At 36.0% G+C, this 26,438-nt stretch overlaps 1 protein-coding gene across 1 annotated transcript in view; it reads right to left on the bottom strand.

The window, feature by feature from the left end:
• Window positions 1-1,237: 1,237 nt before the first annotated feature.
• Window positions 1,238-26,438, bottom strand: part of MAP3K21 (mitogen-activated protein kinase kinase kinase 21) — a 40,640-nt gene continuing 15,439 nt past the window's right edge. The window contains exons 2-10 of the mRNA XM_041399142.1: window positions 23,832-24,012; window positions 18,755-18,903; window positions 17,774-17,949; window positions 13,554-13,794; window positions 11,529-11,651; window positions 8,215-8,365; window positions 7,107-7,201; window positions 4,890-5,675; window positions 1,238-4,343 (exon numbers count right to left, since the gene is read on the bottom strand). Coding sequence (XP_041255076.1) covers window positions 3,919-4,343; window positions 4,890-5,675; window positions 7,107-7,201; window positions 8,215-8,365; window positions 11,529-11,651; window positions 13,554-13,794; window positions 17,774-17,949; window positions 18,755-18,903; window positions 23,832-24,012 — 2,327 coding nt within the window. The 3' untranslated portion in view covers window positions 1,238-3,918. The remainder of the gene's footprint in view (window positions 4,344-4,889; window positions 5,676-7,106; window positions 7,202-8,214; window positions 8,366-11,528; window positions 11,652-13,553; window positions 13,795-17,773; window positions 17,950-18,754; window positions 18,904-23,831; window positions 24,013-26,438) is intronic.

A 26,438-nucleotide genomic window follows, 5' to 3' on the forward strand; every position in this document is an offset into this window, starting at 1 on the left:
GAATATGGAACTTGGAGGGGAAGATACGCACTTTTTTTTGGTTAAAGAAACTATTTTATCAGACTATCTATATCAAGCATGTTGGATTTCTGTTAGCATTGTGATAAATGACTCATTTGGTTTGTTCAGGAAGAATTACACTACGTCCTGGCAAGGACTCTGGACCTAATTTAGAATACCTAATACTGCAATCTTAAGCACCACCAACTGCATCAAAAATGTACTAGATAACAGAGTCTCCTTAGCTCCTCACAGTGCATACACCATAGTGATCTGAATAGCTATATTAAAAAAGAAGGTGGTTGGTAACATTGTGATCTTTTCCATTACCTCACACTTGTACGCAAATCTTTGTATTACCATTGTAACTCTGTGTATAAAATAAACTGCCTCTGCAGCTTGGCTTCCAATATGGGCTCCATACTGACACTCACAGGTCACATAAGTATTTGTTATGCAGCCAGCCTCCCTACAAGCTGAGTGCAGGCATGTCTTTATAAGACTGGGCTTACATCCTTATAAATTCAATACATTTCTGTTTGAATTTCACTGTATCTTGCCTATTGTCACTGTGCAAATGGATACTTCCTGAAAAATGGGCTAATGCATCCATGACATGATCAAGGAAGAGAGAAGTTCAGAAAAGTTAAAAGTATTATAAGTAAAATACTGGCTTAATTTGCCTAAAAAAACCCCCACAAACCTAACAAAAAACCTCACAGTACCAAACCCCCCAAAGAACCAATGTACACCCCCAACAAAAACCCCACAACAGAAGGATGTTATTACTTACCTGTATTCTTGATGCTGAGTTTATTTATATCCACTACTCTATCTCCTCTAAGACACTCAGACAACATTGTAAAAAGCATCAAAAGAATATTATGGTCACATCAAAGGAAAAAACTAGCTTATGCCAAATGTTTCTGCCCACATCAAGTGCAAGACATTACAGGAATGCTCATGTTACTGTACTGGATTCTTAATCTTAGAGTAAGCATTACAATCTTCCAAGAACAGGCTGGCCATAGTCTATAGCTCCTGGTTATTTACCAAAGAACTCCTCTGTACATGTTAAGAAAACATTAAAATGCATTTTTCAAGTAAATTCAGGTCACTTTGCAATGCAGTAGCTACAAAACATTTATTTTTTAAATAAAAACATTTAAATCATCAGGTTTTGTAAAACAGTACATCAAGTTTTTATCTCAATCTTTGTAGTGTAAGCACCTTCAGTTTTATGCTAAAACAATCAACATAAATTATTATTTGGTCAGGCTATCAACCTACATTGAAATAAATATCCTTTTAACCAAGACAGGTCACTTAATGCATACCAGATTTCTGTACCTTGACAGGAAATTTCTCTGGTGATACATGAATTACAGACTGAAACCATGACTGAAAGAATTGTTTTTCTTTTTAATTGCAGTGAAGACTGGCCTATAATTTTAAACTATAAAGACAATTATAAAGCACTACAGACTATAGCTTAAGAAAGATGCATCACGTCAGAGAAATATTTAAGATGGCTTGCCTAAACTGTCTCAGAATAAGAGCTGGAATACAAACTCCTAAATTACTTAGAATGCACTTAGAATGTCCGTATCATATCATTTTTAGGCAATCTTATGGGAAATGGTTCATTGAACAGGAATAGAAATCTGTTTAATTACAAGAGAGATAAGTCACTAATTAATGAAAACAATATAGCTCAAAGAGCTTTTTATGCTGATACTCTTGATTACAAAACACAGGGTGCAAAATTCAACACTTGAAATTATATAAACCTTAAAAATACAGAAGTTTACAAGTCAAAATACTTCAGCACCTGAGATTTTCCTGTAGAAAGCCAAATAGAGATACTTTCTTCAGAAACATATAATACAATCAGCTCCTTTTCACTCAGTATTACACACAGGAATAATTGATCAAGAAAGAGTTGAAATATACATAATGCTCAAAAATTCTAATTAAGCCTTGAAGGTAAATGTGCTGTTAATCTATACTCATTATTTGATTAATGACTTTATTTTAAAAAAAACATTTTGTATTAAAACTGGAACAGACAATCTATTAAAGTGTTCTGATGAAATTAAAGTTGAAACAGAAGACAAAGAACAGTATGTGATTTGAATCATGTTGACAGAAACCTAGGAATACAGCGACAGAAACAGGTTTGAAGAAAATGCAGTAACAATCTGCTATGCAAGCATTTAGATTTACAGAAAACTAGTGGTTCTGTCTTTACTTTTGGTAAACTAATACTTTAAGGAAATTATTTTCTATTTACACTTTGGGAGGTGGGAAGTTACGTTTTCTGGGTTCTGCTCTGTGTCATAAAGGCTTCATGATTTTGTTTGTATAATTGTATGCCATCTTCAAGGTGGACACTGTAGTGCATACAGTCTTAGAACAGAAACTTTCTTTTTTAATCCCTTGGATTTGAAGCTTTAAGCAACTGTGTATTCTATCTGAACTCCCAGACCCCAAAGTAAAGGAGAAGAAAAGATTTAAACACAAGTCTTAACAAAACAGCATTCGAATGGGAACACAGCATTTTTAGTCTAACATTATCTAATTTTATTTATGAAAACTATTTAAATGTCAATTGAGCTGCAAAATTAAGATTTCAAATACTGGAAAATGGGGGATGTTCCTTTAATTCTAAATAATGCTTTCATCAGGCAAAGTATACTGTACATTTGGTTTTATTTAATAATTCACTTAGTGATACTGTAAAAAATTAAACTACCAGTGTTATCAAAGCTAAATTCCTCCCCCCACAATTAACTACTTGGAATTTTCTGGAAACTTTCTATCACAGAAAACCAGTCAAGCACATCTGTTTCTGTCCTTTGATTCCTAAATATGAGTAAGCAGGCACTCAGTAGTACCTTAGGAAGAAAAGCTACAGAGATTATACTGAAAAATTTCACATTAAATTATAGCAGTTTTAAAATTAAGTGCAATAAAATGCACCATTGGCTCACTTAAAACCAATTATCCTTAAAACCCACAAACTTTCTTCAATACAAGGTGCAGCAGAGTTTAAAAAACAAGAAGAGGGACAAACCCCTCCAACACAAACAAAAAATTAAAACTCAAGAATATTGCTTTCAGTGCAAACACTGTAGTCTTCAAAAGGTTAAGAGTACAAATATTTAAGTTCCAGTGTATCCTTACCTACAAGGAATGTTGTTTCACATTACAAAGTATGTCAAATACCTTTACTCCAATCGCAATACTGAAGTTTACCCTCTCAAATCGATATGGTGGCTGAAACTGAAATGTTTATACAAAGAGTGTAACTTTCTGGAGAAACTAAGAAAGCTCTCATAATATCCAAGGGCAAAAACTGCAAATTCAGCTCGTGGTTCTTAACCAATTTCAGTACCAAATGCCTGCAAGCAACCACTTCCTTAATGAGGAGTGAACAGAGCCTCCTGTACCTGCACCTTAAACCCCTTGTCCTTCTCCCTGACCCTACAAGCCACAGAGGCAAGCTGCAGACCACCACTTCTTAGGTGAAACTCTTCTTGACAAAATACAAACTTGCTCTATATGTCATTCATTTTTTAATGTGTGAAAGTTAAATTTCTAGCAAAACCTCTCAAACCTAAAGAAAACTTCTGTGACACAGCAGAGGGAGATGGGCATTTTATTTTAATCATTCAAAATATATTTATGAAGTTCACCTAGAATATGATTTTGCAGCATTGAGCTTTTAGAATTACTAGCCGGGATTCCAAGGGACATTTGTAAAAGGCACCTACTACACTTAATTAGCTGCCCATTTTAATAATTTTGGTACTATTTGTCACAGTACACCAGAAAACAGCAGCACAAAGTGTTAGACAGACAAGAATTTTATATTTGTTCCCATTTAAAAGCAAACATTTTTAAAATGAAAGGCACTCAGGACAGAAACTCTCTCTCCAGTTCATATATAGATGGCCGACAAGTTTTGCTCTTCATTCTGCATAAAGGCACAGTACAGTCCCTGTTTTGACCTTCCACATCAATGTCAAGCAATGAGGGCATGTGGCAGTTAGTTCTTTCCTCAGTATCTGGCAAGAGGTTAACATCTGGATGTACATTGCCCTCTGAACATTCAGAGTCTTTAGAGTTTGGTTTAATAATACGTGGAATGATCTGCCATGGATCGATTTTACTTCTTAGAGAAGAAGGTCTAGGCCTTGAGATAGTATTGACAGCGCTTTGCTTTTCATTTGAAACATCACTGTGATTGCTTCTTTGTTGAAAAGATGGGGAGGGCAGAGTTCCAGGAACTGACAGGTCCGGGAGTCTGGAGACATCATTGGTTGAAGCAACTCCATTAGCTAGGGGAAAGAAAGCCCAAACAAAAAAATATGCAGATTTAAACTATGTGACTTACTGAATTCTTTGCCATTTGTAAAACTGTTGCCATAAACACTAGTGGCTTTTCTTCCACCAGAAAAATGAAGAGGTTTGTACATTGTGGGGAATCTCCTACGACAAGACCAGTGGTGCTCAAGTAATGTGTTTGCATCTAGACTCACTCCAGCTGGCAGTCACAATTTACTTTTTATTGCAACAAAAGAGATGTAGACAAAAGCACTAACCCCCCCAATAACTGGATGAATATTCATACTGGAATAAAGACCCATAAAGTCCCCATAAACTTCTCCAGTTATTCTGAAAAATCACACATGCATAAAGTATCATGAAGAACATCACATTTAAGCCACCCCAGAATATCAGTATTAAAATTTAGTTCTTTTCAAAAACTCATTGATCATGAGTTTATCCATTTAAATGTAAACCAGATTTTGAGACATTATTTTGTGCTTAAATTTTTACCATCAGCTTAACTTAAAGGTTCTTGAAAGTTCTTAATTGCCTACCTGTGGTCTGAAAATGGCTCCCATCTGATAAGGTTCGTCTGTGACCCAACATACTTAACTTTGTGGAGGAATCTTTTGGCACATTTTGAGACTCTTGTTTCAGACCAAGACTAAAAGGCTGATTTTTCAATTGTATTGAAAGTGTGTTAGGAACCAGCTGTATTCTTTGTTCTCTCTTACTTTCAGATGTTTGAGATGAAAAGTTGTCCGTGGAACTACATTGACCACAATCACCAAGCACAGTGCTTACAAAAGCATCTTCACTATCAGGTTGAAGCAGGCATTTTGTGGAAATGGAGGGCATAGAGAGAAGATTCACAGTATCTGAGGCTGGATTTAGGGATGGATTACTTGTTTCCTCTTTCTTGTACTGCAGTCGTGTAGGGCTGGCACTCCTGCGGAATTTTGAAGCACGCTGAAATATTCCATCACGCTTCTTCCTCTCATCTTTAGGCAAGAGTTCATCTGGACCCTGCGATTTGTTCAGCTCTCTGATATCTAAGCCCAGGGCAACGGATGCAAGGAGGACAGCACACCCATATAGCACTGAATCAGTCTTCTTTTTGTGCAGGGTCCTGCTCAGACTGTTTGTAGGTGTCATTTGAGGAGTACTGTTTGTAGAACTAGCTGAGGTTCCTTCTTCAAAGCTCTCGTGTTCTACTGTGTTCTCTCCCTGATCATCTTTCCAAAGAGGTAGATTAATATAGGCCTGATTGGGCAACTTAATTGGCTTTGGTCTTTTACTATCCAAACCTTCAGGGATAAGTTTCTTGTCAGTACAGGCACCTGTAAAACATCACAGTATTCTTTAAGATTGCAATTCAACTGTTTAGCTATTGTATGTCTGCATACATATATCATTATTTCCTTTAAAATGCACAAGTATTAACCTTGAAGGATACTGTACAATCCATTTATATGCTGTCAGAAGCTCAGACTCACATTGTGAGTTTCAGAAACGCATCCTACGCTTAAACCTCTTACTGTTTGCAACACTTTGATAATGCTTTTTAAATAACACAGAAAATATTTCAGTGAATGGATTACAGAGAAGTAATTTATTATAGACAAACTGGCTGATAAGATCTAGAATATATTCTTTACAATACTTTCAACTCAACTGAGATCAAAAATCCAGTCAGCCATTAGAAATTTTTGCAATGAATTCATTAGGTCATGGTGGTCTGGAGTAAAAAGTAAATTGGACATCTTACACCTAATGACAAATTAAAAGGAGGCATTATTTGATTTGCATGTGTTATTCTACTATAAACTACTGAATGCTAGAGAATAAACACAGAAGCATTTGAAATTCAAGTATGGTAACTTTGTGTGCAGGGTTATAGTAGTAAGCTAATAAATCTATAAAATTGCTATTTCTGAAGCCTTGATTTATATCCCTACCACTATACATGAAGATTAAAATGCCTTTTTCCAGCAGTGTCCAAGCAGCTTACTATTTCCTCTTCCAGATGGCATGAATCTAGCTGCTGGTATGGACACCAAGTTGTATCACAGACTTTTTTTCCTGACACTGGTAACTTAATTTTCTGAGACAAGAGAATCCACAGTATAGAAAAATGGTGTGCAAACTTTAAAATTATTACAAATATTTTATTGTTACAGCCCATTATAGCAATGGTCATAAAAAGCAACATGCAGCTATTATGCTCCTGATCCTAAAGGGATCAAGTATGTTTTTCCTTGTGATTTTACCTGTAATTAGCATCATGTTGCCTAAAACACTTTAAGATTTGAAATCTACATTTCTGCTTGAAAATTTAGATAACAGGTGTCATTCAAAAAAACAGGGAACTAATATGTGGGAATATATCAGGGCTTACAGGTTTTTAAAAAACTATGCATTTTTGCAACAACATCGTCAATGATTATTTAAATGCCAAGACAATTACTGATTTAGGTTATTTTTAAAAGAAACAAAAAAGTGGTGACTGCAGACCTCATATACAGAGTAGCCTGCAACAAAAACATGGAAAAAATCTCCATGTTGTTCTGTTCACAGACTATGTGTATTTCTTAGTTGCTAATGATGTAAATACAGGGGTTTTTTTGCAGAGGAAAATGGTTGGCAGCATGATTTTTCCTGTAACATTCTGTGTAATCCTTTAAGGAATTCAAGCAATACCATTTATAACATTGAATGTGATCTTAATACTATTATATGGCTACTTTCACTTTTTCAAAAACAGTTCTTACCTTGGTCCACAAATAGTGAAGCTAAGGGCAGACCCTTCTGATTTTTCATTAGAACAGTTGACCAAGGGTTGCTGCCATCTGAAAGGGGTCTTACTCTGCAATAACAATAGTTACTTTGAGATTACAGATCCCATGCTCACATAAACTTTGTGAGAAAACTACTTTCTTTTCAAACTATAAACCTGCAGTACATAACTGGAAAACCTTTCCAAAGGTAAAAAGAAGATGGAGTAGCACTGAATTAAATGATTATAAATGTAAACATGCCTTAATGTCAGGCATTCTTTTTATGATAAAAATTTCATGTCTAAAAAGAAAGCAAATGAAAAATGTGCCTTCACTACCTATTGAACAACCCAGGTTTGTGAAAACCTGTGTGAAACAATAGTTCCATTGTCTCAAAGAAATTATGTGAATATTGGAAGTTTATTAAACATCGTGACTTTTAAACAAACAAAAATAATATAAAGCTAGTTCCAACTGATCGTCTAGAACCAACTCCTGACACAGGTAACTGAGTGGATATCCCTACCAAGAAAAATAAAGAACGGCACTATAAATAATTGTATATACTAGAGAAATAAAGAAAAGTATTCTTACTATCTCTTGTTTTGAACCACTGGAAAACAATCTGTAAGTAAAGCTGTCCAGCTGATTTTCATAACCTTTTCACCCTCTGTCTGCATAAAGGATGCTGCTGGTGTGAACTGTGCCTCACATATGCCAAATCAGTCAGTCTTACTTAATCATGCTGAGCGTACCCAGTGGGGGCCATGCTTGCAATTCCTCAAAATAATGTGAGGAAGGGCAAAAAAGATAGGCCATGAATGTCTGGTATGCACTGGTAGCTCAGCATCCCAGTATGGTCCAAATCTCAAAAAGGCAGAGATAAAGGGTAATAGATAAGAATAAATAAAACTTTAACATAAGTAGATGTTTTTTCCTGAAGATTACGTGGAGGAGCTACTCATGAGTAATGTAATTTCTAAATTAATTAAAAGGCAGGAATGCTTGCTGTAACCAGACACAGCAGAACTTTTTTCGCTCACTACCTACGCCATCAAGAATGCTTTAGTATCATCAAAAAACCAAAATGTAGTAGACATACTTGTCCTTACAATCTGCACGATCCTTTGTTTGAATTGAACTTGGTCCCCATGTACAACCTTTCTTTTTAAAATTTCTCTTCACATCTTCAAACTCTTCTTGGTGATATGTTGTGCTCCTTCCCCAAGTTCTGTTGCTTTCATCTGAAGTTACTGGAGATTGGATTTAAAAACATAAAACCCACACACATAAATACTATTTCTAAACCCAAAATATTTTGACAGAACAGAATATCTTCTGCACTGAAAAACTATTTTGACACCATTAACACACAGGAGTGGAAAAAAATTGACATTTTTTTTCTTTTACTAAAAGCACCACGCAAACGTCACTGATCCAAAAAGATGAGCAAGAAAGAAAAGCAAATTATGAGCTGATGAGAGACCCAGATCAAAGATAAAGCAGCAAAGCAATCACATTTTCCATGCTTCCCTTAACTGAGAACCTTATATTTACGTAATTCAGACAAGTGAATTAGACTGAGCACTTAAGTTCAATGAATAAAATATATTCTGTGGACAACTGGTATCAAAAGAAACAAATGTTCCAGTAGTGACTATGATTAACACTTCCTTTCTCACTACACCAAAGCAAATTATACTTTGAAGCGTCTAGCCTCCATTAAATGCTTAGTCTGTCACCGTCTCAGCTGATAAATTAAACAGAACCAGCACCTTGTAAACATAACAAAATCTTGCCTTTTTTCATAACCCCACAGGGAAGTTCATATTCACTTTTGATATCTACATCTTGCTGGTACACATATATACTGTTTCTTCGGCCATTAGCTGTGTGTGTATCTGTTTTTGCAATCACTGAAGAAAAATTAGGAGAACGTAGTAGACATCTTAGTACAATTGATTTCAGAAACAGAACTGTTTCCCTCATATTTTTATCTTTGGGTCATAAAGCCTGGATCTATAGAGTCATTAAGCATCTTCTAATGATGGGTTTTCATGGTAGGGTTTAAAGGATCCTTTTTCTAGGACCTGACCTGGGAGGGTAGATTTTCACATGCCACTGACTAACTGAAGCATTAGCTTGGAATCATGATGGCATGCTAACAGATATGATGGAGACACCTAGGAGAAAACTCAGTTGCAACAGCATGATAAATGAGGGGGTATTTACATGCCCATGGCTCTGCTTGGTTCTGCTGTTCCTTCACTGTACAGATTCTGCTCTTTCCTCACCACACACCTCACCAGCAAAGCTCACCCTGTAGAATGGCACTACACTTGCCTACCTTACACTCTCATTTTCAACCACATTTCTATGGAATATGTACCTTAGTGGTTTTCCGTCTCCCTCCAAGACTCCTTTCAAAATCAGCAGAATTTATTTTAATAAGAAATTTACTAGATTTTTATTTTAATTTAACATTCAGATTTGAAAGCTGGACTTGCTCAAGACAAAATGAAGCAGTCAAGTAACCAGTTGTTACATATACCTGTTCAAATCACCTGTATTTGAGCAAGTCGTCTTGAAACAAAGACACTTTGAAGTCAAATCAAGATAAAACATGATTGTGGGAAAGGAAATTTATTTTGCACAGGTGCAGATGGGTGTGGAAGCTAAATTGTTTCAGCTAGATACTCCTGAGATATCTGATAAGCTTTTAGGTAAAAACCTAAGGATCCAAACTCAGAAGCAGATATGTACTTCTTTTAAATGAAAGCCTTTATGTTGTCCTGCATGTTCAAGTCCTATGAATACAAATGCCTGCTCAAATAAAGAAAAAATCCTCAGCAGTACTTAGTGCACATGCAAGGAGTGGCACCACAGTAGCTTACACAAGGCTGTGCAATTAAAAAAAACCCAAAAAAACACAGAAAACTCAAGTTTTCAGAACCATGCCAATACCTGACATTTGCTTCATTTCCAAGCATTTCCTCACAAAGCAAGAGGAATCAAAGATAAAATGAGATTGTTTATACATAATTACGACATTTTACTAAGAAAAGCCTTTCTTTACCATTCTGCAAAAACCAAAGCCAACCAACCAACCACTCAGAAAAAATCCACCACATTTTGAGAACAGGAAACTATTAACAACACAAATACTCTGTCAGCTAACATCTGAAAAAGACTCCAGTTGATTTTCCTTCCATCTCAAATTTTCATTATAAAAAGAAAGACAGGGGTTGTCCACCTCTCTCCTTTATCCACAACATTGCTGACTGTATCCACTGCAGCTCAAATACTGAAGTGCCAGAGAAGACATCACTGCTCCCCTTTAGACATTAATAATGAAAAGGATTTCATAAGGCAGAGGTGTTACAAAGGAGATGAGAGATCTGATTTCTATCCAAACTTAAAACAAAGTGTCAGGCTGGTCTAAAATTCAATCAATCTTTACAGACTAGCTACAGAACAGTATGAAAAAAATCCTCATTCATTCTGATTTCCCCTTCTCCTCATTTATAGCTGGCAAAGCCAGATTCTGAAGTCATCTCCCTCACAGGTGACTGTGCTTGCAAAAGAAGATAGCCAACATCCATAAGCAATCAGCTGGAACAGGTTCCACTGATTTCATAGAGAGAGAAGCTTAAGGCATTCCTCTCTGAATATGGATAATTAGACAATCTACTTTGCACAATAGATCAGACAAATGCAAGCAGTGAATCCTGAAAGAACTGTTTCATCTGTGTATATATCATTCCCAAATATGCTTCTCTGTAATACCATGATTGTATTCCTGGTACTTCCACTACGTGAGCATGAACATACCTTCCTTTCTGTCATCAGTATACATAATAAAGGTAGACCTACAAATGTACCCGCAATTTTTTTTTGTCATTTTTTCCTATCTTCAAAAAACCTAAAGCAAGATTTCTTCTGGATTTATACCTATTTAAAGCTTGATTTTCTTTTGACATAAGAAAGTTGGGTTATTGACTCATTCTTTTATCTTCCCATCTTGCAAGACTCCCTTACTCACTGAATCTTTCTTTTCCTTTATCAACTCCAATACCTAATAAAAATTTGTTTTCTATCTTACTTGGGTTCTAAATGTGATGCTTTGCCTTTTGTCATAATTTTTGATTTGTCATTGTTTTATCCCAGTTTACAAATTGGTTCCCAAGTAATTAAGTAAAGATACAATTTAAAGCATTCACAATCATTGTGAATCACTGAAAATTATTTAGCGTTTTAGCAAGATTATCTCTCCTTTCAAAGAAGCTGCAACTAACTGTTAGAACCAATCAAGGGATGTGGAAATCAGGCAGAAATCTGCCAGGAATCTGATACTACTACCAACACTTCAGTATGTATACGGAACACTCTCTGTTGATCAAATGAGTGGAGACTTACATTGTATAGCTCGAAGACGAGGAATTATTGTGGGGCTACTTGATGGACTAGAGCTGTTACTGTTTAAACTCCTCCTCTTATCCAGATTGGGGGATGCCTGCACTGTTATTTTGTGCTGGAAATCTGTAAGAGAGCAAAACAAATCAGTTTTAATGTTCTGAATAAAAAACTTCACAGAAGAACATGCTACTATACTTCTCAAAGTTACATAATGAATTAGACTTCATTATATGTAATTTATTTATACAGGTAAGAGATAGACATATTAAAAACACTGGAAAACTTTATGCTGCTACATTGTTACAAAAATACTGTTACATTGCCAAATGTAACAATTTAGATTTTGAGTCAAAAACGCAGGACTTCACACCTTCATGTCACAGTCTTGCAAGAGCATGAACACCACCAAGGAGGTCCAAGTGGACCTGATCTGAGACACACCCACACCATAAAGCTGTGATTCTTTTTGCCTGTCACAGGAGGGGCAAAAAAGACCCCTCAGCATTTAATCTCAAATTAATCAATACTCATTTCAATGAGATTTGCCTTATTTTTTTAGCATGTAAATCATATACACCATACAAAAGCAGTAACAAAAAAGTCACATTTATTCATGTCATAAAATCATGACAATAAACTAAAGAAATATAAATATTTATAGCAAAGTAGTATAAAAAGAACAACAAATATTGAGGAGGAAAAAATTTATGAAATTAACCTTAATATGCCACTCTAATACCCATCATCATTGCAATTATATTGTACACTATTCTTGGAATAGAATTGTCTCAAGGACAAGTTCATCTGGATGTTCTTGGTAACAAGGAGCTAACTGCTATTCTGAATGAAAATAATTATTTTATCACTGTTTCAATTTCAATACAAGCAGAACTGGAAACAAAGGACCAAATATTCAATTGAAGCTTGCAACCCAGCATAAATCTAACTAAAACCCATAAATGTACCATGTTTGTCTGGGAGGCTGTAGGGTGACTTTTATCTTATTTGCTCTTATTTTTAAAGTAAGGAAAAATATTTCACTAGTGCTGAAACAGTACTTCTAAATATTACTGCTCTCTTGGTGTCTTTCCAGCTACCAGATAGCTCCAATTTGGTCAGACTTGTGTTAACACAGCATCAGGTTCTTAATGCATTTGTAATAAACTGTCAGACTTGACCTGGAAGCCACTGAAAGGAAGCCTACCAACCCAGGATGCTGATAATGAATTTGAAATAATAATGAAGGCTTTCCAACCATCGGTGAAAACACGAGTTTGTGTAGTGCTATCTGGTGGCAACATTAAAAAAGGCACCTTTAAACCAGCCCCTCAGAACTGAAAGACCCTCACTGTCTACAAACATGCCTCCTTTAAAAATGGGGCATTTTAATGCTTTCATAGGTGGAACAAAATGCTGCAACATTCAAATTATACCATATTTGTAATCTGAAATAATCTGCTGCTGCTATTAATATGTTTTCTTGCAAAAAATAAGGCACTGAAGATTGTAACTGCTGTGTTGTACTTACAACTGCAATAAGCGTGCAGTTTGGACCTACTGCACTGGTACATCCCCAGCCCTCTCAAAGCACAGTTTTTCTGCTCAGTATTTGCAGTTTTAAGGCAAAGAGCACTAATATTTGATCATGTTAGAAAGTTCTGGCATGTAGTAAAAAGTACCTTTCTGTCTGTACAGAAACAATGATAACAAAAATCTGAACTTTGAATGAGCATTACATCAGGTGGCTCTCGTGCTAGTGACCTTTCCCTCCAAATGGGATGGACTTCTAGCTGAATCACTCTTTCAGATAAAATGAGGACTATTTCATGAGATTATGGGATGTGAAAGCTTTTCCTTACAGGAAGGGAGCTATACAATTCTTACCAAACCCTTCTGTGCATTACAGTGGAAGAACCTGACAACAAAATGAAATAGTAGCTAACACTGAAGACACAAACCATGGAAGTGAAGAAGCTGGCATATTTAATTGTTACATATAAAGTGAACTTTAAAAAAATTGCAAACCTGAAGGCAAACTAATTCTGTGTCCATCTTTGAGTTTTAACCGGCTTCTTTTAAACTTCCCCTTCCTCTTCTTTACATTGGGTTTCTCTTGGTTTAACTGGAATATCATGATATTCAGCTCACGCTCCAGTACATCGATCTCGCGTTCCGCTAACTGCTGCTCACGGCGCTTCAGTAATTCTTCTTGAGATTTTTGCTGAAGAGCTGCTCTTGTCAACTCCTCTTCTCGGGATCGAAGCTCCTGTAAGACAAGATTCACAAAAAAAAATTTTAGTAATAATGTGAAGGCAGTATTAAAGGACATAAGAAGTGCACAATAGATTGTATTCCCTGATTTATTTTTATGATGCACTATATACATGCAACATGCCCAATCTTCTGCCGGTCCTCCATTCTGAAAAAACCAAGATTCTGTATTCAGAATCAAGCATTACACAAACTTCCTTTAAACTAATTAACTTGAGTCACTCCACTTAAAGCAGGTAAGCAGTAGCAACGGGGACAACACACGCAATCAAAGATTATCAGCTAACAGCCCAGCAGAAAATGCGCTTCAAGTATTTCACATGATGAGAAGCTCTTGCACAGCATGAGGGCTGCTTTTGGACAGCTCCTACACTTTAACATAAGGCCAATGACCTGACAAATACACAAATTATTGCCTCTATCTTAAATTCTCTAACCTTTCCTGTTTTTCAGCCACGTATTAAGTAGCACTTTTCTATCTAGAAAAGCAATCAGTATTACATGGGGATTAGTGCAATAGGATAAACTAAGTCATAAGACAGCTGTTTCTTAATTAAATCTAGCACATATCTGTAACATCAAACAGCTACTAACCACTGAACTACAGCACACAGACTCCCCAGCCACCACTCTCAGAAGAGTTGCTCGTCTTTTATTATTTTTTAATTTTGCAAAAGGAAAAGCTTTAATAAAGAAGCTAGGTAATTTTTCAGGGTAAATGAATACCCAAGGCTAAATAGCTGTAAACATAGCATCTTAAAATTATCTTTATCTTCAGTTTCCAAAATCTGTAAAAATACATCTGAAATTTAAGACCTCCCTAATTTTAGACTTTCCTTCATAGTATGGGGCATATTACACAGGAAACAGACTTAGAACACTTATAGTCTATATTGCTAATAATACTGTACTGTAAGCATAGGAAAAGGAGAACTAGATGTGACTCATACTAGATATGTTTCTCATGACTTTGTTTTTTCCACATGATTGTGTAAATTCCACTTATTTCAACTCAGAAAACTATCATTTGAAACAAAGCTATGCTAAAAGTTCAGGATATTTAAGAAATTTATTTCTATTTAAAATTAATTCATTTTTACACTATACAATTTTATAATTGGAGTGTTGCTTAGTTTTGTTTGTCTTTGTTTTATTTTAATTTCAGAACTAATTCTGCTCATTGAAGAATTCTTTATTTCATATCATTAAAGCAAAAAATTACTTTCTGAACTGTATTATTTCAGTGTTTTCAAATGAGGGCATGTTCAAATGTTCTTGCCAAAAAGACTATGGATGTCAAAAGACAGACTGGCACTGAAGCAAACTGGTTCAGTGAGAATTGTCTGTTCTTCACAAATATACTTTCTGGGTTTTTTTATGTAGCACACATACACTGCTTATCATGGGTTTAAAATTTAAGTACCATGACTGACAAATTTCATATGGTATACTAATAATGAGCTTGTTTCAACACAATATTCGAAACCAAATTTTTTAGAAGATATTAAATAACTTAGAGACTCCTGAAAATCCTCACTTTCCTCCTCCTCTGTCCACTCAAAACAGGGCAACCTAAAACAAGGGTTGAAAGCAGAAACTACTTTAATCCAGATTTAGAAAAGAGATACTTAAAGTTTAAATAGAGAAGATCTTCATTACTGCATTAGTATAGTAATAAAGGTACATTGGGAGACACTGTTGATTTTCCACCTTTCACAGCCCTCAAATCCAGGTTCCATAAAGCTCAGCAACCAGGCAGAAACTGAGCGCCTGTACTGAAATGGTAGACAGTCTACAGAGGAAGTAAAAGTGTTTCCTCAACGAGAAATTAAGTATTTACTCTTTTCCAAATAAACTAATTAAAACCAGACTTACTGCAATTAGTTAGGCAATGTTTCCACATCACTCTACAATTAAAACACCCATTGTAAGGAAGCTTGGAAGGAAATCTGTATTTCAGTTGCTCAAGAACATTTGTCAAAATAAGATTGATCTTCTCTTTGAGTAGGCGTCACCATCACTCATTTGCAGTAAGCGCTTAAGGAAATTCCTCTAGCTACAGAAGTTCCTCTTTTACAGGAGGAATGAGACTCCATGCAGAGGATTTTTGTATTATTATTATTATTACTATTATTATTTAAATACTTTATAGACATTACTTTCACTCTAGTAGCACATAGCAAAATTGATAATATGATAAATTAAAAAAACCTGCATATATGAAAATGTTGTCTATGTTAAAGTTTTCAGTCTTAGAGAAGTACACCTCATTAGAGTAGATGCCTCTGGAGATGCACTTACTTTAGCATATTAAAAGTAAATTTCATTTTATCTTTTCCCCTACCTAACTGAGCTTAACTCACTTTCACACCCAAAATATGACTTCTCGAAAACCTTTTTACCTGCTTATTTAATCCTAGACTTGATTTAGTCAGATTTAGTCAGATTTTTCTTGGATAGGAAATCTCATACTAGAGTAATGCCTCCAGAAAAACAAAAAATAAACAAAACACCTGAACAGGAAGGCCTGTTACAATTGCTTCCAGAGTAAAAAGAGGAAAATGGTTGGTTAAGCAGTTGCTGGAGGGGCCAAAACCAGAGTTATGTTCTATGGCAGGTTGAGGCAAGTGAAGACAGTAGCTGCTGAGCCCACGGCAAGTAAAAAAGGAAGACTCTACTCTCTGCAGAGGGACTATAACTCAACTGCAAAGGAAGAGACCTGACAGCTCCTGAGGCACACAACTCAGCTCTAGCACTCTGTATGCCTACTGCAGGCAGAGCAGACCACACCACACCACACACTTTACTTACCCACTCCTGTGAACCAAAATGAAGAGGGAAATGCAGAAGGTAGAAGAAACAGTAGATTGCAATATCATTACTTATTTCCTATCTTATGGGTGATCAGTAAATTCTAATACCACTATGCTGATATTACAGTACATATGTAATGTCACACCCAACACTAGCCAGAAGTCCACACACTGCTATTTGTGACATTTGATGAGAACAAGCGAAGGACAAAGGCTACAAACAGTGAGTTGAAAGACAAGAGTTTAGTTCTTGCTTTTGTCAAACTTGGTGACTACATCTTCTATAAAGTTTTTTCACAAGTCACTGCACCTCAATTTATTGTCTTCCTTGTCTACAACCACTTCATGAAAAATAACAGCAAATATATACTAGGATGTAATTATACTGCAATAAACACCTGCAAAGAAGGAATCTGTTTCTTCCAAAAGTATTTCTAATAGGGACTCGAACACACCTGGTCTATTCCAACTGTTATCTTTAACAAGTTGTCTAAAGGAAGATATAAAACTCAGGGTGGTTGAAACCAAGTTGAAGTGAGAAGAAGAGAAAACAAAGAAAATTGACAGTGAGTACTCATTTAGTACAAACATATTGTGAGAGTACGGAAAGAAGATCAATGAGAGAAATCTGAGTAATAAACAAAAGAAACTAGATTTGCTGATTCATCTGTGTGAGTTTGACCTTCTTAATATCTGGCAAGAATATGTCCCAGACGGCAGCATTCAAAGGCATCCATATGATCAGTCTGTTCAGCAAGAAGAGAGATAAAAGCACAATTCCATTTTGGAAAAGAAGCCATGGGATACAGTCACATAACAGGATGAAAGGCTTTTCATTCTCACAGATGAGGAGAATATTCAACAGCAGCTGAAAATTTGCAGTCATAAAAAGTTAGCTTAAGGGATAAATTCAATTTAACTGATACATGCAAACATACAAGGAAAAAATAACACATTTTTAAAAAGAGCCTAGAGTGTCACATTTACAGATCTACAGCCTCTTGTCTTTGGGGAGACAGGTGTGGATATCTTTCTTTTTCAGCTGTCTGTATATTTGCTTGAGTACATTGGTAAGCAACAATTCAAAAGTTCAAAACTGCTATCTCACATAAACACACATACCCTTCCTCCACTGCCATGCAATTGGAAAAATCAACTTACTTTTTCCTTGGTCCTCAATTCATTAAATATCTGCTGAATTTCCAATTTCCAGTCATCTTGCATGGAGTGGAAAGACTCTTGAGGCATTTCAGTCATAACTGCCCCTTCAATGGCAGTAAGCTGTTCAAGAATTAAGGCAAACGATGGTCGGATATGAGGGTCCTGCTCCCAGCATTCTAGAATTTATCAAAATCCCGTCAATGTGTAATAGCACATAAAACTTGTTGAAGAACTACATGAATTTTAAGTTACTTGCAACTGCATTTCAACTTGTAATTTGTTCTCTTTAACTGCAAGACATCCCCAGTTCTGTCTCAATTTACAGAGGTGACATCTACCTACCTGTATTCAGAGGATTTTTTCTGTATTAATAGTATTTTTTAAATATTTTTAGCAATTTAGCAATTTTCTAAATTGCTAATGAGTGAATAATAATTCAAGAGTTTAATTGCTAATGAATGCCAATAATTAAATGAATTAGCAAAACTAGCAATATTGTACAGAATAAATAAATAAATAGATTAAAAAATTCACTAAACACAAGGAAATAGCCATTAGCAGGCAATGTTTATTTCTCTCTAAAATATTTCTGAAACATTTCTGACACTCATGAAGAAACAATGAAAGAAAAAAGGAATCTGCAATTCTTCCCCTTGGGATTTTAACTTTTATCTTGTATTAATCCATGGTAGCATCCCATAATTTAAGAAAATTTATGCAATTTCAGAGAAGAAAAAAATCTGTGAAATCAGAGCACAAACTGTACTGTTGCTACTGAAAAACTTCTATGCAACACTGCAACACTGTATGGCTCCCTCAGAAACAGCCAATTCTCTCTAACACCAGATTGCTGTGTAAAGAAAAAGAAAATACCTGGTACAGAGCACACTATCAAATGAGGTACTTATTTGGCAACCCATGATTATTTCATGCCCCCAAAACATAACTATTTAAAAACATAGGAAGAAACAACGTGGATACCTTTCATTAGTTTTGCAAATGGTTCAGGGCAGGTGGATGGAATGGGCAAAGTAAGCTTATTGACAGCTACTCCATAAGCCACAGCGAGGCCATCAATGCCACGGTAAGGAACTTCTCCTGTAAGCAGTTCCCACAGCAACACTCCGTAACTACAAAAGGTAATTTTTTAAACAGTTATTTTCTGAGAAAGAAACAACAAGGACGCAAGAAAACACAAACAAGTCCAACCATGTACTTAAATTCATGAGGATTTCCTAGTCAAAGTTGAATTCCTTTAAGTCAGCTCTACTTTTGTCATTGTGCACCTTTCCAGTTATAGTGATTAAGCAAACTGGGTGCAACTTTAAGACTGGCTCACACTCTTATTCAAAATGTAAGCCTGAAGCCACTTCATGTTAGTTTCACATAAATCTAACTTACAATAGCAAGTCTGAATGATAGGAAAACAAGCAACCTTCTCCCCACAATAAAAAATAAATCCTAAATAAAAAGAAATCCTCAGCAGAGCATTCAGGCCATTTCACTTTCCAAATATTTCACAGTAATTTACCTAGAGGGACATATTTTTTCTTTTTTAAATAATGGTAATAAAAATTACAGAAAACTCCCATCTTTATCTGGAAGTTTGAATTTCTAATCCCATTGTGTGTATACGAAGGCCAGGGAACTTATCACTTCCCACTGAAGATGCAACAAGATTGAGAAATTATTTCATGCACACACATGGAATTCCTCCATACTAGAAAAAATCCCATCCACAAAATCCAAACAAAACAACATTGTTTTCAGCAAAAGGTGGTGGCATGAAGAGACCTTTTCTCAGTGTCAGGTACAGAAATCAAGAATCATGGGAATTCCTATTACAGTGACAATAACCATAAGAACTTCTGCAATGCTTTCCACTCAAAGAAGAGCCAGGTGTTGCTTTTGCCTTCTTTAGTTCTGTATGCTCAATGTTCAGCTTGCTCAAATTACTTAAGCCCCTACAAAGGGCAGGGACAGCACAGTGGCTGCTGTGGCTCTAGAGCTCCTATTCTACCACCACTGAAATGGACAGCTTTCACAGTCATTTTTGTGGAAGTGGAAATTACTCCTTTCAGAATGTTAGCCTAAAGTGGACTTTATGACTGGATTTGGTTTTTGTTCCTCCCTTAATTGCCCATGCCCGCTCCATTTCTCTTCCTACCAAGGAACCACTACCTGTAAAACAAAGGACAACCTATTACTGCTTTTGAGTAGTAAAATGAGCAGGCAAAGGAAAAAACAATACAAACTACTGCTCTTGCCCCTTCTCTCCAAGTGTGCAAAGAAACCACCTGCAAGTTTTGCAGGTCTAGACTGAACTCTCCAACATGAGAAGAAAAGCATTCTGCACTGGGAAGTGAGGGCTATACACTCCTTAGGACTAGAAATGACACCTCAAGGGGAGGTGTCAGATGCTACAGGGAGAAGAACACACACCAGTTAAAGTTTTCTATCACTGCCTGCTTAATGAGAAGTCAGTCAGCATTACACAACACCTTACAACATCACCTTAATAAATAATGAAACAGAAAACGACACAATATCAGCACAAATATCAGCAGTACTTTGTTATCTATGGTCTATTTGTCTGAGAACTTTTGCATCTCGTAAAATCTTAAAACTAATGAATTTACAGTGCTAACACTTCATCAAAAGCTGAAGAAAACAGTCTGCACCTGCAGCCAGAAGAAAAAGGAATTTTAAAAGTCTTGAGCTTCTTAATAATTTCCTCCCAATTTTTCTGGTCTAATTTCTGCATTTGTATATTCAAAGAAGGTTAAAAAAATGAATTTCAGTTTGTTTTAAAACAGTCGTATTCTGACAATAATGCAACACTTCCTGTGGTACATACACATTTTATACCTGATGGTGGAATTCTCGTGAACTACAGCTCATTTGTGTCTTTGGAGAAAGCATTAAAAAAAAAATCTGTCAGCAAGTACTGACTGTTCTAAATTCAAGTAATTCCCTTGTTCAGACTATTCCATACGTATTTCAGCATGAACTCTGAAGACAAGCAAAACATTAAATTTAACTAAAAAGAAGTCACCCTTTATAAAAAGTTTGTCACACTATTAGCTTTAGTTACATATACAATTCAAGCCTTTAATCTTAAAAAGCTCTCAATAGCGCCAAGAAGGTGGTTGCAAAGTTTTAAACAGGCCAACACGGTAACAGCCTTTTAATGAAAAGGCAGCCTTAATGCCAAGTACCAAGAGCCAGCACTACGGGGGGAAAACTGCAAGGAAGAAGCCTAAAGACATTATGGTCTTGATACACTGGAGTTTTTAACTACTTCAGCATAGTAGTTTTTAACTACTACTAGGGAGGTACTAATCTGCCATTATCTAGGAAAACAGCTACTTGTTAACTCTTTCAGCTACACAAGTAGCTGCTTAGTGTATTAAATTTCAGCAGCTCACATACAATTGTCTTATACTTACAGCCTGAGCTTCTAAGAAACAGCTTTTTTTAAAAGAGCAAAAACCACGTCCCTTTCCATCACCAGCAAAAGGCAAAGCCACAACCATGTAATTGAAATACATATTTTTAAACCACAAAAATGAATACACCTCCAAAATATGTTAAGTATTTTCATTATTAAAATTATTTTTCCTTCAATCAAATGTGATTTAAGCCTTACTATATCTCACTCCAGTGAAAACTTGCTGATTTTACATATTTTAGGAGGTGAAAATCTGAAGGTAAGGTTCTCGAAGATTATTTTACTCTACAATCCATGCTCTAGAGCAGAGGTTTCTAAACACTGCCACATGAATCACTTCAAATTTATACAAATGTTCCAGGCAAAAGCAACTGCTAATTCTGCTGTACAGTAGATGCTTCCTGGCTTTGACAAGGGCTTGTAGAACCAGGACACACATTACTCTAAAGACCATTGCTGAAGCACACCATCAGCACTTGGAAATTTGTGGGCATATTTGCACTTTCAGGCTCCACACAAAACCTGACACACCACTCAGAAATGTGTGATGATTCATGGAAGGGTAGGGATGGAAGAGTAGAATTATTGTTTGGGAATTTGGAAGCATGTGCCAGAGTAAAATAAATACAGTAGTTGAAGCTCTGGTCTGGAAAGCAAAAGGATACACGTGCAGAGCCTGGAAAGCACTAGTTTTGCTACCTAGGATGACACCTGAGAACATACAGCCTGGAAGGCTCTGCTTGAAAATACTCCCACAACATTTCTGAGCACTGGCAGATTCTGGAAGACAAGCTGGAAGTGTGAGTTGCCTCAACTTGAGCAGCCTCAATTGCTCTTTTTTTCCCTAATAAGAGTTCGGCAGATTTCATTCAGAGCCTCAGCACTAAGTATGTGTAACTGAGGTTTAGAAATTTGCTGAAACACACTGTGTTCTTGTCTTACAGAGACCCATATACTTAAATTGGTAACCTGAAGGCTTTTTAAAACAAAAACCACTCCCGTAACCAGGATATTCTTTATTTGCTTTTCTTTTAAAGAAAGAATAAAGATAAGCAACAGAATAGATCAAGGTGCAGTGAGCAGAAAATGTTTAGAAGCTAAGAAGGTCTGAACTATACTGCAAAACACAGCCTTTCTACTTAAAAACCTCTCCTGTTAGACTTCCATCATTGAACTAAATACTTACATTTTTACAAGAGAGGCGTGCAGAAGAGAAGGCGAAGAAGAGAAATACTGTAGGTTCCAAAAATGTAAACTAATGTTGCAGCAGAATATAAAATAATTGCACCAAAGCATACCCCCTCAGATACCTAAAATCACAGCAACAAGACTGGACAGGACCTGTAATTAAGCATGGAATACAGCTGATTAGGGAAACGCCTACACCCAACCTCCATCCCGCAAAAGAAAAAAAAATTAAGAAAAAAGTAAGAAAGAATGGAAAAAAAAAAGTATGAGGCCAAAGATGCTTCCCAACTGGGCATCAACTGAGACTAATGCAAATAGAATTGGTTCCAGAGACAAGACAAATGAGAGTCACAAAACAGCAGTGCAGATACAGAACCATCACGAGAATACCAAAAGTATTACTTCATGCTGTAGAATATCATGCATTTAAGCAAAATAGGACCCTATTTAAGAATTATACAATCCAGAACACACATAAAGCAGCAGAAGAAAATAGATTAAAGTCCTCCCCTCCTTCCCCAAATAGCTATCTTGGACCCTTCAGAGCAAACATATCAAAAAGAAAGGAAATGCAGACTTTTCAAGGTGGGGCACAGCAGCTTTTAGAGCCTATTGTGCAATCACAGCTTTTCTACACTCACAAACCATAACTAAAGTTTAAATTACCTTTCTACACTACATGTATCCCATACTACACCACTCAAAAATAGCACCAGTAGTGAGAGCCATATTATTTCTATTATCCACAATAACATCTTAAACAAGAAATTCACAAATTTAACACACGGCATTTCCCATGTTTAAAATTAGAGAGCAAGTTAAAACAAATTTGTGCTAAATACACTCTACTTAATCCAGCTACTGGAAGCAAAATCTCTGTAAGTGTAGAAGCTTCAACCTAGTATTAACTTTTACACACAACCACATTCCAGATTCCTAAAAACAGCATTAATTCAAGTTAACACTTGGCAAAGTTCTGGTTTGCACCTTATTATTTATCATATAAGGCAATAATTGGTTGCTCCCATTTTTAAGCAGATTGAGAGTTTTCAGACATCAAATATAAAATAAACCTAGCAAAATGAGATCAATCATACATTAATGTATCAAGAGCATACAGTTATTTATATTAAGACTCCAGAGAAACACTTGGGTATATTCACCAACAAATATTTTAACAGCTTCTCTTCATGAGGGCTTGTTTTAAAAAAAAAAATTCTTTGTTTTCCCTCTTCCTCCCCCAGTTTGTAAGCAATGGATAATGAAAGGTATAACAACTGAATCAGATACTTTAAAATGTGTTTATTTCTTAGAAGAGCTAAACTAGCCATATATTGAGGCAATAACCTAGCAAACCACAAAAAAAAAAATCTCAACACAGTTCCACTGAACATGGTCTTCAGCAGAAAAACTTCTTACCTCCAAATATCACTTCCTTTAGAAAACATGGAGGACTTGATAACTTCTGGAGCCATCCATGCATAAGTTCCTGCTGCACTCATTTTAGTTGTTCTGTGCCACTCTCTAGCCAGACCAAAGTCTGTAATCTTCAGAGTTTTATTACAAATGTCATCATGCTCCATCTTCTCTAGCAATAAAACTGCAAAAGATTGAGTTCGTAAATTAATGCAGTGGCAATAAAAAAATACATTTCTGTTATTAATTTCACATACAACTTGTATTGCACAGATAATTGTATACTTTTAGTGCTGAGAAAATATTATTGCAATTTTTGCAATAGTATTTTTTGCAATTGAATTTGGCCCCTACTCATCTCTGAAAGCCTGTAACAACGGAAAGAGGCAAGGGGAAGGACACAAGCAGGGTACTCAAAACAACAAAACCACAGCTACAAGGAATGGTTAATAGACAATAAGTCTTTTCCTAGCATTCCCCTAGGAAAAGAAACATTTACAAACAAAAATCTATGTAACAATGTTAATGAAGAAAACTAGAGGTAATAATTGTTCAAAGTTTCTCACTACAAGAAATGGACACCACTGGGTAAAACTAGCAGATGAGAATCAAACACGTGTCAGTTGTTCATACAACACATAGGCGAACTTTGCAACAAGATTCTGAACTTTGGAATTCTTGGCATGGTATGTGAATATTATAATTTAACATAGATTTAAAAAGCATCTCCACAAATTCACAGAAGTCAACTTTATATAGGGAATTTATATCAAAAAAGTTAGTTTATTTGCATGAAATCCCTGGGCCACAAATCAGAACAAAGTTTGGAAACTATATGCCAGGGAAATTAGTTTGCCTTAGGAGTCCCCAGCTGGCAACAGGCCACTGGACTTGGTCCAGTCCCTTTTATATTATACACACCAGACCTTCATGAATAAAGAGTAAGTTATCCTTTCTTTGCTGTTGCATCCTACAGTGTCTGAGTGGTTCATGAGACAACATTATTGGCAGAGTTGTAGCACCTCTTCAGGAAACAGTGTTACAAGAACTGGGTAATTGTGTTAGAACTCACAAAGACGGAGACAACGGATAGAAAGGAATCATTTTAACACACCATAATTGAAATTCCACGTTCAGTTCCTCTGTCACTGTTTGAGAGAGCAACTGTCAGTTTTAACTTTCTGTTAAAATCATCTCCTGGGATAAAGACCAAAAATTAAATTACATGTAAGAAGCATAAATGTGTGGTTTCTACCTGTATGTAGAGCGAAACACAGTACAGGAAACCAATTAACAAAAAAGCAGAGGAAGACCTACCCTTCCTTACAGAAGAAAAACAGATGACCTCTCACTTGCAATTGAAAGAAATAATTCTTACTGGTAGAGATTAACTCTTACAAATATTTCAAAAATTACATCAAATCCAGATAAAAGGAAAAGAACCCACATTCCATTTTTAGTAAGCTTCTTAACAGAGCAAAAGAAATGAAGGCCAAAATGGCAGAGACAAACCAAGAGTTCACCAATGAGAACCACCAGAACAGGTTGAATTCATGGAAGTTTTTATACTTTTATACTTGAATCAAAGACCTATTGTTTGCTGTTCCATTTCAAACATGTTCAGCAGAATTCCTGACATTCCTTGTCAGTCAATGTGACCGAAACCAAAAACAGTCAGTCTTGCAAAAGGTAACAACTGGCATGTGACCAAGTTTCATCCTACAAATGGACAACATTTCTTAGCAGTTCAAACTTCCCTTTCCGGCTGGTAGCCAGGCAAACAATACCACACACACATTGCTTAGCAGCTGGGCAGTAAAAATGCTCAGCATAGCTGAGTAGCACTCTGTAAGAGCTTACCTTGGAGTAGCCTAGCAACCTTTACTATAGCATCCTTCTGCCTCTTCCACAGCTTCCTGGCCCTTGCTGGCTGCTAACCTGGGAGAAGCTATTTTATGATCACCAGTTTGCCCTGGTAATTCAGCATCCTCCTTGTTTCCTTTTCCAAACCTTTGTCTATTCTGGCTCCAATATATGTGCAATGTTAAGTTGGGCAAGAGCCAGTTTAACACTTTTGGGTTTACTTCAATATTTTTCAGCCTGTTTATTTTCCACGAAGAATGAAGTTCATACTTACATTCTAGCTTTGCTCCTGGCAAGCACAGCCCAAAATATTTATATGTGCAAAGACTATTTGAAAACAAAACCCACCAACACCCTCAGATTAGATTAGGTATACAGAAATGCAGGAAAATCCTATGTGCTTACTTATTTACATGTAAGTAGGACATAGGATAAGGATATTTATCTAACACCTTATTCATTTTTACATAAACAAAACCAGATACTATATTCCTGAATGATTCAAAATCAAAGGAGATTAAGTTTGGTCCAAATGCAAAACTCTACCATGGATCCCCACCCAAACATTCCAGCCAGAAATAAAAAAAAGACCAAGTAATCTAAGATTATGATATGATTAGATATGATTTCTACCAGCAACACCATTTTCAACTAAATTCTGAGTTATTACATCTCTCTTGTGACACTGCCTTTCAGCAATGAGATCAAGGGGAAAGGAAATTTATTAACATCACAGAGCAAAGGCTT

Source organism: Onychostruthus taczanowskii, unplaced genomic scaffold (assembly GCF_017590055.1).
Source record: "Onychostruthus taczanowskii isolate IOZ18803 unplaced genomic scaffold, ASM1759005v1 scaffold156, whole genome shotgun sequence".
Lineage (NCBI taxonomy): Eukaryota > Metazoa > Chordata > Aves > Passeriformes > Passeridae > Onychostruthus > Onychostruthus taczanowskii.